This window comes from Pelodiscus sinensis, chromosome 7 (genome assembly GCF_052426305.1).
Source record: "Pelodiscus sinensis isolate ZL-2025 chromosome 7, ASM5242630v1, whole genome shotgun sequence".
Taxonomy (NCBI): Eukaryota; Metazoa; Chordata; order Testudines; family Trionychidae; genus Pelodiscus; species Pelodiscus sinensis.
Window position 1 is genome coordinate 19,579,051 of NC_143058.1, and position 16,626 is coordinate 19,595,676.

Genomic DNA, 16,626 nt, shown 5'->3' on the forward strand with positions numbered 1-16,626 from the left:
GTGCTGGATGGGAGCTGGAAGCATGTAGGTAACTGTAGGAGTCAGTGGTTTTCTGTAGAGGGTGGTGTCTAATTTTCCATTGTTGATTTGTACTGTGGTGTCCAGGAAATGGATCTCTCCAGTGGAATGGTCCAGGCTGAGATTGATGGTGGGGTGTAGGTTGTTAAAATCTCTGAATGTCTCCAGTGTTTCTTGGCCATGTGTCCGGATCATAAAGATGTCATCGATGTAGCGTAAGTAGAGAAGGCGTAAAAGGGGATGGGAGTTGAGGAAACGTTGTTCTAGGTCAGCCATAAAGATATTAGCATACTGTGGGGCCATGCGTGTACCCATGGCTATGCCACTGATCTGGAGGTATAAATTGTTCTCAAACTGGAAATAATTGTGGGTGAGAACAAAGTTACATAGGTCTGCTATCAGGTTGGCAATGGTGTCCTCTGGGATAGTGTTTCTAATAGCTTGTAATCCGTCTTCATGTGGGATGTTGGTGTATAGTGCTTCTACATCCATGGTGGCAAGGATGGTGTTATTGGGGAGGTTATCGATGTTTTGTAGTTTTCTTAGGAAGTCAGTAGTGTCTCAGAGATAGCTGGGGGTGTTGGTTGCGTAGGGTTTGAGGAGAGTGTCTACATAGCTGGATAGACCAGTAGTGAGTGTGCCAATACCAGAGATGATGGGGCGTCCGGGGTGTCCAGGTTTATGGATCTTGGGATAGAAAAATCCTGGTCAGGGGTCAGAAGGTGTTTCTATGTGGATTTGTTCCCGAGTAGCTGTAGGGAGGCTTTTAAGGAGACAGAGTAATTTCTTTTGGTATTCCGAGGTAGGATCTGAGGAGAGAGGTTTGTAAAATGTGGTGTTGGAGAGTTGTCTGGTTGCCTCTTGGTTATAGTCGGCCTTATTCATAATGACCACAGCACCACCTTTGTCAGCTGGTTTGATTACAATGTCCAGGTTGTTTTTGAGACTCTGGACGGCATGTTGCTCAGCGTGGCTGAGATTGTGTGTCGCTTGTTGTTGTTTGCGAATAATGTCAGTCTGTGCGTTGTTGCGGAAGCTTTGTATATAGAAATCCAGATTGTAATTCCGCCCGTCAGGGGAGTCCATATAGAATTATTCCTTTTGTGTTGATAGAGGGGATCTGGTACGTCAGATTGGTGTTCATTGGTGGTTTGGAAATATTCTCGGAGGCGTAGGTGGCGAAAAAAAGCTTCAAGGTCTTTTAAAATATATTTTCTGTCTTAGTATCTATCCCTTCCTTAACGATTTCCGACATTCTGCTCACTTTTTTGACTATCACTGCACATTCAGTGGATGGTTTCAAAAAATCATCCACCAGAACTCCAAGACCTCTCTCTCTCTTGATTGGTAACAGCAAATTTAGACCCCATTATTTTATATCTATAGCTGAGATTATGTTTGCCAACATGCAATACAGCCACTCTCTGAGTTACTGACCAACACTTGGTCCATAACTCGAACTGTTCATAACTTGGATCCCATAGAGTTACATGGCGACCGCGCTGTTCGTAAGCGCGGATCGCCGTTTGTAAGTCGGATCCGCATTTACGACCGCTTTGGTCATAAGTGCAGATGGTCGTAAGTGGAGGTGGCCGTAAGTCGGGGAGCGGCTGTACTTTGCATTTATCAACATTGAATTTTATCTGCCCAGTCATGCTGTTTGTGAGATCCTTTGAAGCTCTTCACAGACTGCTTGGGATTTAATATCTTGAATAGTTTTGTATCTGCAATCTTTGCCACCTCACTGTTTACTGCTTTTTCCAGATCATTTATGAATATGTTGAATAGACTAGTCCCAGTATAGACACCAGGGAATACCACTATTTACTTCTCTCCATTCTGAAAAATTAATATTTATTCCTACCTTTTGTTTTCTATCCTTTAACCAGTTACCCATCCATGGGTGAATCTTCCCTCCTGTCCCATGCATCATGTAACCCAGTCATAGAGATACTTTGTTGGACAGGTGATTTCAGCTAGGTGTGTCCTGACTCCCTGACAAGGTCACAAATAGTCCATGGGCTCTGGGTGACAAAACAAACCAACATTCTGGGGTCCTGCAGCTTCCCATCTGCAGCAAACAAACAAACCTGAGTCCTGCAGCCTACTGACTGGGATGGTAGCAGCAAGTGGGAAATTAGCCCCCTGAGCAGGGCAAAGCAGCAAGCAGGCTGCAGTCCCAGAGTGGGGCAAAATAAGCAAACTTTCAATAGGATTTACTTCCCCCTGGGCTGAGGGGGGGGGAGCCTTTTCAGTGGTGGCAGCTTGGCTTCCACAGTGGTCTTCAAAGTCAGCAAGTTGCCTGGTCTCTGCTATCAGGAGTGTAGCAATTACTTTTGATGGAACTGGCAGTACATCCTTCCTCCTCCAACACCTGCTCTGACTGAGTTAGAGTGCCCCCTGTTAACTAGGTTCTCCATCAAGAGCTTGTTCAGCAGGGGAAAGAGAGTGTGGTCTCCTGGACCCACAATGATTGGTCTACCCTCAGCAGCCCAATGTGGAGTTGGGGCACCCATCACGTCACGATGACTTATTTTGCTTAAAGCAGGAATGGGCAACAAGGAATGGCAGGTGAGCCAAACGAGTGACCTTCCTTCATCTCAGCAGGCTGCAATTAGCCGATGGCCCACTAACGTTCCCTGTGTGACCCCATGGCTCCCATCTGCCCCCTCTTCCACGTGCCCCTTGCACACTGGTGCTCCAGAACCCACACTTCCTTCTCCTCTCCCTCCCTCCCAGAGCCGGAACACCACAATCAACTGATCTGCAACATTCAAGTTTGAGGGGGGAGGGAGGGATGGAGGGAGGGGAGAAGAAAGGACAGAGCACGAATCAAGCAATTTGCATGTTCTGAAAGTGCTAGGAGTGTGGAGGAGCAGAAAACGCAGGGCACCACTGCCCCAGTGCAAGGGAAGTGCATAGGGAAGGGAGCAGTAAGAGGGTTCACAGGCTGTAGATGAAACTCGGGTGGGCTGCATGTGGTCCAACAGCCACAGGTTGCCCACCACTGTTTGAAAGCCTTTGGGGCAGACTTTGTCAAAGGCTTTTTGAAAATCTAAGTAGACTCTATCCACTGGATGTTTCTTGTCCACATGCTTTTTGACTCCCTCAAATAATTCTAGTAGATTGGTGAGACATGATTTCCCTTCGCAAAAACTTTGCTGAATTTCCCAACAAATTAGGTTCATCTATTAATCTGACAATTCTGGGGGGGGGGGGTTCCTACAGTTTTAACTTGTTTCCCCAGCAATGAAGTTAGGCTTACAGCCTGTAATTGCCCCAGATCACATTTGGAGCTCTTTTTAAAAATTCAGATTAACTATCCAACCGTTGTCAGGTCAAAGCTTATTTCCGTTTGCATGTTACAAATGGATCTTAAGGGAGAACTTCTGGTTCCAGGGAAGAAAAAAATGGCTGTCAGTCTTGTGTGACAGCCCATAATATTCAGGACCTAGAAAAGGCTTTACCTTTGTCTCAGTTCAGAAAGGTGATTTTTCTTTTTTGTTTTAGTTGAAGTGTCCAGATTTTGGAAATGTGAAATTAAAATGGTTTTAAGTTGTCCCTTGTTTTGATTCCTTTAGAGGACAAGATGCATCAAACTAAACCATACATTAATGATTTAGCTTGCACAGAGTGATTTTCCATCTGCCCAATTGTTTGGAATCCAATTCAGTTTTATTTAGAAATCTGAATGCTTACGTAGTCATGAAAGTATGCATTATAGCAAATCTCTGAAGTTCAACTAATATAGAATAAATAAGATTATGACTTTTTAAAAACTCTTGGATACCTTTTGCCTATGAAATAAACTTAGTAAAAGCAAAGCTACATACAGCAAAATGTGATATTTCAGTACAGATTCTAGTATAATGAAGGACAACCTCGGAATTTCTCTTCTCCAAAAGAAAGAGACTGCTACTGTTTCAAATTATCACACAGAGCAGAAAGATGGCAGCTGCCATACTTTAAATTGTATTGTTTTTACAATAACTAAAATTTAACTGTGAAATAAATGCCAATAATTGTTTTGAAAAAGGATAGTGAAATTCTGGAGGTAAACTCACGCTTTCTTGTGAGAGACATGCAAGTAGTAAAAGTCTTATAGCATTGCTTCTTTCTGGTGAAGGACATGGTATAAGGAAAATATAAAATACTGTTTATTGTAATAACAAAGCAAGAAAAAACTTGACTGCATCTCACCTTTAGCTCTGCTTGTATGAATCCTGCCCCGAATCCAAACCACTTCATCAGTTTTCTCTACTGTTAAGTCTTTTATTCGAACCAAAACTCGATCTGTATCAAAAGAAAGTTATTTTAAGGTGTTGACCTTAAAAGAAATACTGTTTGTCATTGTATTCTAAATGCTACGCTTCTCTATAGTACTTATCTTTGTATAACAAAACCAAAAACACAAGTAGTTATTTATAGCATATGGATATTAAAAAGCATTCAAAATACCTCATCCCATTTACAACAGTCCATGAATTATTTTGATCAACTAGCTTTAAATTGGATCAGGCTAGTTTATAGTTTGACTTGTAATTGTCAATGAACAAAAGGTCTGAGGTTAGGGATTAGAAGTGATGCAGTTAGCAAGTCATGCTGGACATCAGTTTCTAAATTTTGTTAATTGTTTTTACAGCGAGTAGACCTAATAGCCAAGGTGGGCCCTCAGGCATGGTGATGGTGGGATATCTCTGTGCCCTCAGAAGGGGTGAGGCAGAGGACAGTCAGCCCTTAGGCTGTGTCTACATTTTGCAGCCGCTTTTGCGCAAAAACTTGCTGCCTGTGTACACTGGCCACCAGTTCTTGCGCAAGTAAACTGATGTTCTAATGCTTCTTGCACAAAAACTATGATGCTCCTGCTCAGGAATAAGCTTTTTTGCGCAACTATTCTTGTGCAAGAGGCCGGTGTAGACAGGCAACATGAATTTCTTGCGCAAGAAAGCCCTATAGTTAAAATGGCCATCAGAGCTTCCTTGTGCAAGAGAGCGTCTATACTGGCATACATGCTCTTGCGCAAAAGCACATGCCAGTGTAGACGCTCTCTCGCACAACTACTTTAACGCAAGAACTCTTGCGCTAAAGAGTTTTTGCGCAAGTTCATGCCAGTGTAGACGTAGTCTTAATGTTACCTAGACCAAGGTGCACCCCCCAATCCCAATAGCCCTCAGAGCCGTGTGGTGCGGTGCTCCATCAGCAATTCAAAGCGACCCAGGACTCCAGTCACTATTGTAGTGGTGGCGACAGCAATGGCCGGGAGCTCCAGGTCCCTTTGAAACTCCGGGCCCTGGAGCAATTGCCCCCTTTACCATCCTCCCTATTGATGGGCATGTTTACAGCCCTTTAGACATATGCCCTTAAAAGAAGTAAATTATTTTGCAGGGTACTTGCAGAACAAGCCTGAACCAGAAACACTACAGACCTATGGATCCATAAGAAATTGTACAAGAGCAAACCCAAACTTATATAACTCAATATTGATTCATGGGGCCTAAATAAATTCAAATATATAGTGCTGTGGAAGAACCGGGCAAGGGAGTAAGGCTTTGGCCATGTCTACACTAGCAAGGTTTGGCAATGAAAGAGGTGTTGACAAACTGGAGTCACCAAAACTGAAAACCTGTCAAATTGTTTTTTCTGGTACCCACTGTTGACAACTTGTGACCACATATACAGCTCCTTCATCCCACAGGTTGGATGTTAGGAAAAACTTCCTGTCAGGGTGGTTAAACACTGGAATAAGTTGCCTAGGGAGGTTGTGGAGTCTCCATCTCTGGAAATATTTAAGATAGACATCTATCAGGGATGGTTTAGACGGTACTTAGTCCTGCCATGAGGGCAAGGGACTGGACTCAATGACCTCTCGAGGTCCCTTCCAGTTCTGGTGTTCTATCATTCATCAACAGAAAGAATGAAGCATCGTGGGTATGCATCCCACAGGGCCTCGTGTCACCTTCACATGCTAAGCACTACGGGAATGTGCAACATAGCACTAGGCATCATGGGAATGTGAAAAACATCCCTTCAGCCATCTGTTTTCTTTCCAGACGTCCATGGGGTTTTCTGATTTCATGCCAACTCAAGCCTTCTGGCCCTTATTTTGAGCGCTGTGCAGAAGAGGTCACACATTACAGCATACTTAATTATGGACCTACCAATGGACAATGACGACTACAACTACTCATCAGATTCAGATTTATCAGTTTGATTAATCAGATTCATCAGAATCCGATTCAGATTCAACAGAATTAGTGGATAATCTATATGATTTTGTGAACGGCAATTTTGTTACGACACATCTGATATATACTCATTAGATTGTTGCTTTTGAGCTAGGGAAACCAGCCCGGGAGTGAAGGGATTGCATTGTCATGCGGGTGTGGGATGAAGAGCCCTGACTACAGATATGTAAAGCAACCTTTGTGGAGTTATGTGCTGAACTGGCCCCTGACCTGTGGCACAAGACACCCAAATGAGAGGTGCTCTTTCTATAGAGAAGTGTGAGGTCATTGCTTTGTGGAATCTGGCGACTCCAGATTGCTACCATTCTGTTGCAAATCACTTTGGAATAGGCAAGTCTATCCTTGGGGCAATATTTATGCAAGCATGCCAGGGAATAGAAGACATTTTGTGGGAAGAACAGTAACTCTGGGAAATGTGGATGACAGAGGCTGGCTTTGCTGAAAAGGACTTTTCTAATTCGGGCAGGGTAACAGATGGAAAACACATCCCCATTTTAGTGCCACTCAACCTTGCCTCAGAGTACATCAATCGTAAGGGATACTTGTCGATGGTACTTCAGGCACTTGTGGATCACTGGGGAGATTTCATAGACATAAATGTGACCATCTGAAAAGGTGCATGATGCACACATCTTCAGAAACAGTGGCCTATACTGGAAGCTGCATGCCGTCACTCTCTTTCCAGACTAGAAATTTGCAGTAGGGGACATAGAAATGCCCATAGTAGTCCTAGGCAATGTGGCCCACCCCTTGCAGCCCTGGCTCATGAAGCCTTACATAGGGCACCTGGACAGCAATAAGGAGCAGCTCAACAACAGGCTAAGCTGCTGATGAATGATTGTTGAATGTGCCTTTGGAAGATTGAAAGGGAGATGAAGGTGTTCTCTAAGGCAGGCTGGACCTTTTGGAGGATCCCCAAGGTGGCAGCCACATGCTACAGCTTACATAATTTGTGTGAGAGCAAGGGTGAACTGTTCCTCTGTAGGCAGAGCACAGAGGCACAGGGTCTGGACTCACACTTTGAACAGCAAGACACTTGAGCGGTCAGAGGAGCACATAGGTTGTTCATCAACATAAGGGAGGCTTTGAGAAACCTCTGACAATGAGGAGGCCTGAGATTTGTGTGTGTTGGGGGTGTAAGCAAGGCATTCAGACCAGAGCATTTAGAGTGGGCTGTTTAACACAAAATAAGAACTCATGGAAACATTCATGACATTTGTCTTTTATTATATTTTAAAACCTCACAGTTGTGCTAATGTCTAGCTGTCATGATCGGGTTCATAGGGAGTGGAGTGCAAGGGGAAAGAAGCCATTACTGGACTGCAATAAGCGTTTCAAAGAAGAGAGATTGCTGGATGCAGAATTGCATCTTTGCATCCATGCATGATGATGGGGTGGGGGAAAGGGGCACAATGCTGGGAAAAGAGTTATGGCTGGGGCAGGGCCTTATGTTATGGGCTCTAATGTTCAGGAGTATTATACTCCTCAGTATGTCATTTTAGTCCTACATGACCTGGAGCATGTGTTCAGTGGTCTCCTGTCTGTTCATTGGCCCTATCTTGTTTCTGGTCCTATTTGTGCTCTTTGCTCCCTCTCCCTAGCTCATCTTTGCTCTCTTCCCTGGGGGTACATCTACACAGCGGCACTCTTCCAGGATAATAGTTTTCTGCACTATATATATACACACACAAGAAACCCGTTATTTCAAAATAACGGGCTTCTTATTCCAGCTTCCTATGAACCTCATTGCATGAGGATTAAGGAAGATGCCTGAATAGCGATTTATTTTGAAATTTACTGCTGTGTAGACAGTGCCAATTTTCAAAATTAGCTATTTTGAAATAAGCAACGCAATTTGCGTAACTCAGACTGCGTAGCTTATTTCGAGGTACAAGCTACTGTGTAGACATACCCTGACTGAGCAGAGGAGTGACCCAACAAATCCTTCACCATATGTTCTTGGTTGCTTTTTCCCCCTCTCAGTTGCCATGCTCTATCTGATGATAATGTCCTCAAGGTCTGGTCTGAAAAGGTAACCATTAACAAAAGGGTAACTGTACAGTTCTGTCTATAATATGCATGGCCTTGGGGAGGTGGGGGGAGGGGGGAAATCCCACTTGGTTTGATCCTCCTGGAGTCAAGCAGTTCTCTGTGACAAGTATCAGAGGGGTAGCCATGTTATCCTGAATCTGCATAAAAAATGAGAAGTCCTGTGGCATCTTATAGATTAACAGATTTATTGGAGCATAAGCTTTCATGGACAAAGACCTACTTCATCAGATGCAGAAGTGGGTGTTTGCTCACGAAAGTTTATGCTCCAATAAATCTGTTAGTCTATAAGGTGCCACAGGACTTCTCATTGTTCTACAGCATGGTGAGTTTTGTTTTTTGTTTTGTTTTAATTTGGGGCTGAAGTGATGGGGGAGGAAGAAGTTTTATTACGACTCCCCTAAAGTATTGATAGCAGTTGTACAGCACTGGTACAAGGAAACAATTTTGAATTATCCTACACTTGTCCGCAGGCTGCAATCACTGACGTATCCCTGCTGAAGGTTAACAAGCAAACCCAGGGTGAGCTTTTGGAGGCGAGTGGGGGGGCTCCCTCATCCTTATGTAGCCAAACTGTCTGCTCCCTTGGTTCCAGCAGCACACACTGAGGACTAGTTTGGGAAAATGTTGTACCGGGGAGGGGGAGAAGGAACAGCCCTGTCATGGAATCAACATAGAAAAAAATTAGTAAGTACATGAGGCAAATTTTTGACACCATTTCCCTGGAAAATTCTATCGCTATTCATGCATGCATCAATGTTGTGTTTGGCCATAGTGAAATGGCCCTCCTGCACTGCACAGACTTCCCCGAATGGCTGCTGCCCACTCAGTCCCCAACGCAGCCCGCCTGCACAGCAACTGTTCTCCAGAGTGAGTGAGTTAGTTTTCAGCTGGTTGGGGGAGAAGGGAGCCTAACTGGCCTGGGGGGGCAAAAGCCCAGGCCTGGAGCTGGGCTCTGGGCCCCCTTAACTCCAAGATGGCTGTACTGAATTCTCCTGGTTCCTATAACAAGTCTGTGCTACACTGTGTCCCTGTGAACCAATCAACTGCTCGCCGGGGAACCACCACCATCCCACCCTGCATGGCCGCAGGGCCAGCCTGCTCAGCCAACAACTCCGCTCACCTGCACAGCAATGTACCCCGCCCGTGTCCCTTCCTTTGCTTCAACATGTGATGTCTCTTCCACAATGAGTTGCTGAGTGTCCTCACAGACATCATTTGAGAACAGTTCCTCACTGCCAGGTGCACAGGTTGCTACCCAATTGACCCTCACTCATCTCCTGGCCCTCTTCAGTTTCTTCACTAACTATTGTGTATCTGGGACAAGTATTTCTGTTTCTTCTCTCTTCTTAAAGCTATCCACGGTGTCCTTGGGCTTGGTTGTGGGGTCCCCACCCAGAATTCTATCCAGCTCATTATAAAACCAGCATGTTCTGGATAGAGCACAAGACTGCCTATTTGCCTCCTTTGCCATGCGACAGGCCTGCCAGTCCTCCTTAGCTCACATAGCAGGAAGTCTCGCTCATACCCCTTGGCACAGATCGATGGATGTAACGAGAGTCTTGACTTCTACATCGATTGCTTTGTAGGATACATGCTGGAGACCAATAAACTTGACAAAAAACCTTCCTGCTGCATACCTTGTGATTGTCGACCCAGTTCTTGCAAAAGTCCCTTAGAGAGGTGGAAGTTTTCTGTCATGACAAACTATGGAATGTAGTGACATTTGTAGTGTTATAGTGTGGACGCTCAGGGGTTTTTGTCTTTCAAAATCAGCCTCTCTTTACAGAACATGTAAGTGTAGACAAGGCCTTTGTCTACATTGGCAAAAGCTTTATTGCTCAACTGCAATTCAAAAGTGCTCAAGTACTATCATAAACAGTGCTTTGTTGGCAGGAGTGCTCTCCTGCTGAAAAAGCCAACAACCATCCTGGGAATGGAAGTTTTTTGTTGGCAAACTGACAGCATTCACTGGCTGACTTTTAGCAAAACACTGCTTGACTTTTAGCAGCACATCTACGTGGACATAGCCACATGGCTAAAAGTTGTGTGGTATAGACATAGATACCCTAATAAACAGTCTTTTACAGGTCTGAGAATGATGGTTTAGAGTCAGAATTCCCAAAAAGCCTAAATTAGGATTTAAAGATCTGGTGTTAGATCATTTTGGCTAGTATATGCTAACTAATATTTAAAAATCTTAGTTTCTCGTAGCCTTTACCAGCTTACTATGTGTTACACAGTACATTGTGTATGTTAGTGAATTACACAGAATTGTGAAAATCTAACACGATATAACGATTTAAGAGACATTCATAAAGACAATGGTTTTAAGGATCTTAAAAAAATTCAAATGAATTTAACTGTTGTGTATAACAGTATTATAATTAAAGTGTGATTTTGGATGCAATGAATATTGCTTTTAAATTTTAAGCCATCATTATTTTGGAGTGAAAAAAGGAAAGCCGGTAGAGAATGAGAACTTCACTTTTTACATGATTCCTATAAATGGGAACTGTGTGTCACCAATCAAAGGCAGAATATGACCCGAAAAAGCAGTACTGGGGAAATATTTTTAAATAAGTCATAATTAAAGACATCATTAACTAACCAGACAACTGACATTTTACAGTGCTATAAAGAGATTTATTTCTGTCTTTTTAATTGCACTTCTTCCCCATAATTTTTCTGAATAATCTTGAGCATTCACTTTTAAGACAGTATCTAATGTTTGGTTATAGCATAAGCAGGGCTCGACAATCTATTTAATCTACTCGTCCGTGGCGCGCGCATGCGCAGTGCGGCTCTTGCGCATGCGCAGTGCGGCTCTTGCGCATGCGCAGTGCGGCTCTTGCGCATGCGCAGTGCGGCTCTTGCGCATGCGCAGTGCGGCTCTTGCGCATGCGCAGTGCGGCTCTTGCGCATGCGCAGTGCGGCTCTTGCGCATGCGCAGTGCGGGGCTGGCGAACAGCTTTTGCCGCAGTTCATCAAGCCCTGAGCATAAGTAATGTTTTATAAACCTCAGGTTCTAACAATTACAGATAATCATTCACAGCGGGTATGTGGTTAAATCTACTACCGTATTTTCCGGCGTATAAGGCGACTGGGTGTATAAGACGACCCCCTAATTTTTTAGTTAAAAGATAGGGTTTCGTCTTATACCCCAGCGCCCCTGCGCCTCCTTTGCTCCCGGTGTCCCTGGTCTGCTGGAGACGGTCCCCAGCAGACCAGAGGCACCGGGAGCAAAGCCGCAGCAGCAGCGGGGTCCCGCGCCTCTGAGGCTTTGCCAGAGCAAAGCCTCAGAAGCGCGGCACCCCGCCGCCACTTTGGCTTTGCTCCCGGTGCCTCTGGTCTGCTGGGGACCGTCTCCAGCAGACCAGGGACACCGGGAGCAAAGCCTCTGAGGATGCCCCGGCAGCAGGACAGCCCCGGCGCGCCTGGGCTGCCCCGCCGCTGGAGCCCCTCCGCGGCTTTGCAAAGCCTCGGGGGAAGCCGGCGGCGGGGCATCCCAGGCGCGCCTGAGCTGCTCCGCCGCCGGAGCCCCTCCGCGGCTTTGCAAAGCCGCATATCCAGCATATAAGACGACCCCCGATTTTGGGGGGATGTTTTTTAACATCAAAAGTCGTCTTATACGCCGGAATATACGGTACTCTTTAAAAGGGATAAGAGTTTTTGCTGATATTGCATATCTCCCTTGAAGTAAGCTAGGGCAACAGAGCTCCATCCCTGTTTCTAGACTTCTACATTCCATGGGATCTACCTTTTCTACATACAGACACTCCCAACTTGTAAACTCCAACTTAGAAACATCTGCACATACAGAACGTCATCTGAAGCCTCATGCAGGGATATCTGTAGGATTTATGGGACCCTACACAGTACTATTAAACTGGTGCCCCTATGCCCAATGGCAGCCTGGGGATGACGATTTTTTAGAGATTGATTTTATAATCTTCAGAAACACAGTAAAGAAATATATTTTTAAAGCAAATTTTAAACTAAATTCCTGTAGACTAATACAGTAAATTCAGAAACACGTAGTATATATTTAGGATTGGCAGATGCCTGTTAAATTGCTTCATAACCACTTGAATGGCTTTCACAGGTTCAATGTTCTGCCAATAGGTCTAGCAGGCTTTTTCCCTTTTAAGTTAATCAGATCCTCCTTAGAGGAAGCAGAGCCACAGACTTAGGCTAGAAAGAGATGAGTCGACATTAAGATCCAGTGAGTTTCCCAAATTTTTGGATGCTCTATGCAACTGCATATTCTGCCTATGAATAAGGCAGGCCCAGGGGACAGGCAAGAGGCACAAGCAGTAGTACTCAGCACAAGCGCTGGCCGGAGGACTGTAGAGGAGCAGGCAGTGGTCTCACAACCAGAGGCTGGAGAGAAGCAGTGTTTCGAAGGGGAAACTGCCACTTCTCTCCAGCTGCCGACTGCCCCGCTCCTCCCCCGCTCCTCCGGTGTCCTTTGACTAGTACTCACGCTACCTCCTGGTGAGCCAGGGATTGGGGGAGGGGAACTGGGGTGGCTGCAAGAGCTGGTGCAGAGCCTACAGGGGGCAGAGGGGAAAAGGAAGGAGGATGGTGGCTGGAGGATGTCCAGAAGCCCCCTCACAATCTCCATCTACCTCCTCATGCCCCTCTAATTAAACCTGTCTTTTCTCAAGCACAAGCATTTAAAGTTAAACAAAAAACTCTTCTCTGTTTCATATTGCAAATATACAGTATTGCAAGCAAATTATGAGTTAAATAGGCTTTTGTATGCTAGTCTGTGAAACTTTGTTTCTATGGGAAAATGCATTTCTAGTGCCGAACAATCGACTTACAAATGAACTTTTGGGACATGACCTGTTTGTAATTGAGGACTTCCTGTACTGAATTTGACTGCTCTAACTAGAAACCCTACTCAGAGCTTCCCCTCCTATCACAGCTCTCTCATAGCTTGCCAACTCCTGGTTGTGAATGTAAATAATGTGTAAAAATAGTAACTATTTAACCAATTAAAATTCTATTAGCTACACAGTTAAACACTTAACTGGGGCAAAACCGATGTGGGGGGAGCACCCCCACATTTTACACAGGGCTCTGGGCAAGCATGGCCTCAGGGCATGCAGCTGGGGCCCCTGGTAGAGTTTATGAACAGATATTGATAAGCCTGATGTAACTGGTTACACTTTTACATCCAGGTTACCATCTGCCACTCTGAACTCTTCCCTCTCTCCTATCATACACCTTTCACTTCTTGCCCTGCAATGGTATTTGTGACAGGATGGATCACAGAAGTCCCTGTGGGGTAGTCCCCTGATGTGGTGATCAAACCATTGGTGCCTGCCTTCCTGGACCAACTTTGTCCTGTTGGGCCAGAAGCTCTGGTCTTCCTCAGTCAAGGCAGAGTTATGATTACCATGCCTTTGCAGTGTAAATCAAACACAGAACCAGCTCAGTTCTGGGAGAGCTCAATTAGAGAGCTATTTGCATCACCCAGGAAACAAACCCCCAAAGGGGCCCAAAACCCCAAATAAATCTGTCTTAGTGTGAGAAAGTTTTACCCAGAAAAAACTCATAAGGTCACCTCCCAAAACAAATTGATAAATGTCAGATGGCATTCACCCAGGAGTTCTGAAAGAACTCAAATGTGAAATTGCAGAACTAATAACTGTGGTTTGTAACCTATCCTTTAAATCATCTTCTGTACCCAATTACTAGAAGATAGCTAACATGACACCAATATTTAAAAAGGGCTCTCGAGGTGATCCTGGCAATTACAGATCAGTAAATCGAACATTAGTACAGGGCAAATTATTGCCTAATATTTCAATACCTGTCTTTGAAGATGTATGCAAATGCTTTCAGAACCTTAGCAGTAATTCTGAAGTAACAATTAGATTTTTTTTTACAACTGTGATATAATAATATAAACGGACAAGGAAAGAGAAACAAGTAGTGAAAAAAAAAACCTCCAAACAGTCTAGCAAACAAGAGTTTTAGTTCAAAACTGGTACTATAGTAACAACACTAATTTTTTTTCAGCAGTTTGTTTTGTTTTGTTTTTGTAACTGACCTGGTTTTTCTTGTGACTGTATCAGTGGTAACACTCCATATCTTTCCTTAGCAAAATCCTAAAAGGTATTGGAGGGGACAAAGAAAATATTTTTTGTCAAAGAAACGTATGCAAAAGCATGAAAAAAGAATTAACAGTGTCAACTCACTCACATCAGGACGAAAGGAAAATCTAAAATAATCATAGATTATTCTCCATAAGCTTTCCTATTTTTTTACTATGCCAACAAAGATGAGCTGATTGATGCACCACTGACAACTACTACAGGCTGAAACTCTCTTAACCCGGATTCTGTAGTCCGGCAACATTCATGATCAGGCACAGATGTTACAGGACCAGGGCCTGGTGAAGGGCCAGTAGCAAGGACTTTTGAGGGGCTAACAGGGCAATGGGCTGCCCGCCAGCGAGCTGACAGCAGGGCTGCTCAGCGCAACAGCAGGGCCACCCAGTGGAGTTGGGAGACCTGGCACGTGGCTGTCTGGCAGGGTTGGGAGCCTCAGTAGCTGTGGTTTTGTGGAGCAGGGAGTCACAATGAGTGGCATGCAGCTATCCAGCAGGTTCCAGAGCTGTAGCTGCTCGGTGGGTCTTGGAGCCATAGCAGCCATAGCTGCCCAGTGGGGTCAGCAGAAGTGGAGAGCCAGCCAGGGGGCCAGTGGCAGAAGTCCAGGAATGACTTTCCCCTGCTCCAGCAAAATCCCTCAATCAGGACTGGTCAGGTCCTGAGGGTGCTGGACCAGAGAGCCCCAATCTGTACAAGATTTAAATGCATTGGAAGAAGGCATTTTCACTAGAAGGATCCCAATTCTGGAATTCATTTTCCTGCTTAGTCCAATGGAGCCCAAGTCTCCAGACCTTCAGGGAACAAAGTAAAACTCATCAATGTACTCAGGCATGTGCCTGACAAGTAAACAATTTTGGCATTTTTCTTATTTTAATAGACTATTTCAGCTGTTGTGCACATTTACATGCAGCTAATAGAAGCACCCACCAATTTCTCTATTGTTTTTAATGAAGCCACCTATGTCCAGAATTAGATAAGAAGGATTCATTTTCAAATTAAAGAAGTTTGCTTCCTGAGCATGTGTTATGGATGTTTGCCCCATTACTAAGATAATATTTTGTTTATATACAAGATGCGTATCTTTATATGTTTTCTTATCACTTTTGACCTATAATCTCATAGTGTAAAACATAAAACCACTCCCCAGGGCACCAAGCCCCGCTGAGCCTGCCCTAACTCGTATTTTGGTGCAGTGACAATGAGGTGCTGCTTTGGGACATGACTAACCCCATGAGAATAACAGGAATGTTTCTCACTGCTCGCGTGGGACCAGTGCACGCACACCTATGACAGGACACCGCAAAGGATAAAAAGCTGCTAGTCTGCTGGGAGCTCAGGCGCTGGACTGAAGGCAGCGATCTGCGCACAAATGCGGGGGGGAGGGAAAGGGGCCCTGAGACAGACCAGCGCCTACGGGTGGACACAGCTCCTCTGCGAGCCCGCGGGACGCGAGCACGAAGCTCTCCCCCGTGCTGGGGGTACTCCCTGCTCCCCCCGCCCTAGTGATGACCTCAGGGACTGGTGCTTCCCCTTCGCCGGGGTGGGCACAGGCTCGGGCCTCCCGGGGTGGGCAGCCCCCGTCCCTCACGGCAGCTCCAACCCCCGGTGCTTTATCCCTCACAGCGCCCGGACCCACATCGGCCGCCGGCGGCTCCATGCCAGCTCGGTCGCGCTCCTGGCTCTTGCGGGCGGCGCTGGGCATCCGGCCGGATCTCGCAAGCAGCTTCTGTCCCTGGGCGGCTCCCGTACAGGACGGCGCGCACCTTGCTCAGTCAGCTCCGCTCCGCCGCGTGGCTGCACTACTTCCGGGCACCGCGAGCTCGCGAGAGCGGCTCCCGGCCACGCGACAATACGGGAAATCTCCGCTGGGCGGCCTCTCGCGAGAAAGGCACCGCTCGCGGCCCTGCCCCTCAGTTGCTTTCGCCTCGAGGCCGCCCCTCCCCCATTACTACCCGACTAGAGCGTCGTCCTTTCCCCTCAGGCGCCTTCCCGCCCCTAGCTGCGCTCCCAGCGGGTGAGCTCGGTCTGGGTGTCCAGCCCCGCTGCCCGCCGGTAGCTGGCGACAGCCCGCTCCCAGCCACGCCAGACGGAGGTTGTGCCCCGCTGCTTGGTGCCGTGGCTGCGCCTCTCCCCGGAAGGCGGGGGGCGGTGAGCGCTAGAGTCCAGTCAGTGCAGCCACAGCTTCGTTA

The 16,626-nt window shown here is 46.0% G+C and overlaps 1 protein-coding gene across 1 annotated transcript in view; it reads right to left on the minus strand.

Moving 5' to 3' along the window:
- DARS1 (aspartyl-tRNA synthetase 1) overlaps positions 1-16,368 on the minus strand; it is a 74,663-nt gene extending 58,295 nt beyond the window's left edge. The window contains exons 1-3 of the mRNA XM_006117048.3: positions 16,074-16,368; positions 14,377-14,434; positions 4,219-4,311 (exon numbers count right to left, since the gene is read on the minus strand). Of these exons, the coding sequence (XP_006117110.2) occupies positions 4,219-4,311; positions 14,377-14,434; positions 16,074-16,139 (217 nt within the window). The 5' untranslated portion in view covers positions 16,140-16,368. The remainder of the gene's footprint in view (positions 1-4,218; positions 4,312-14,376; positions 14,435-16,073) is intronic.
- Between the last annotated feature and the right edge of the window lie 258 nt (positions 16,369-16,626).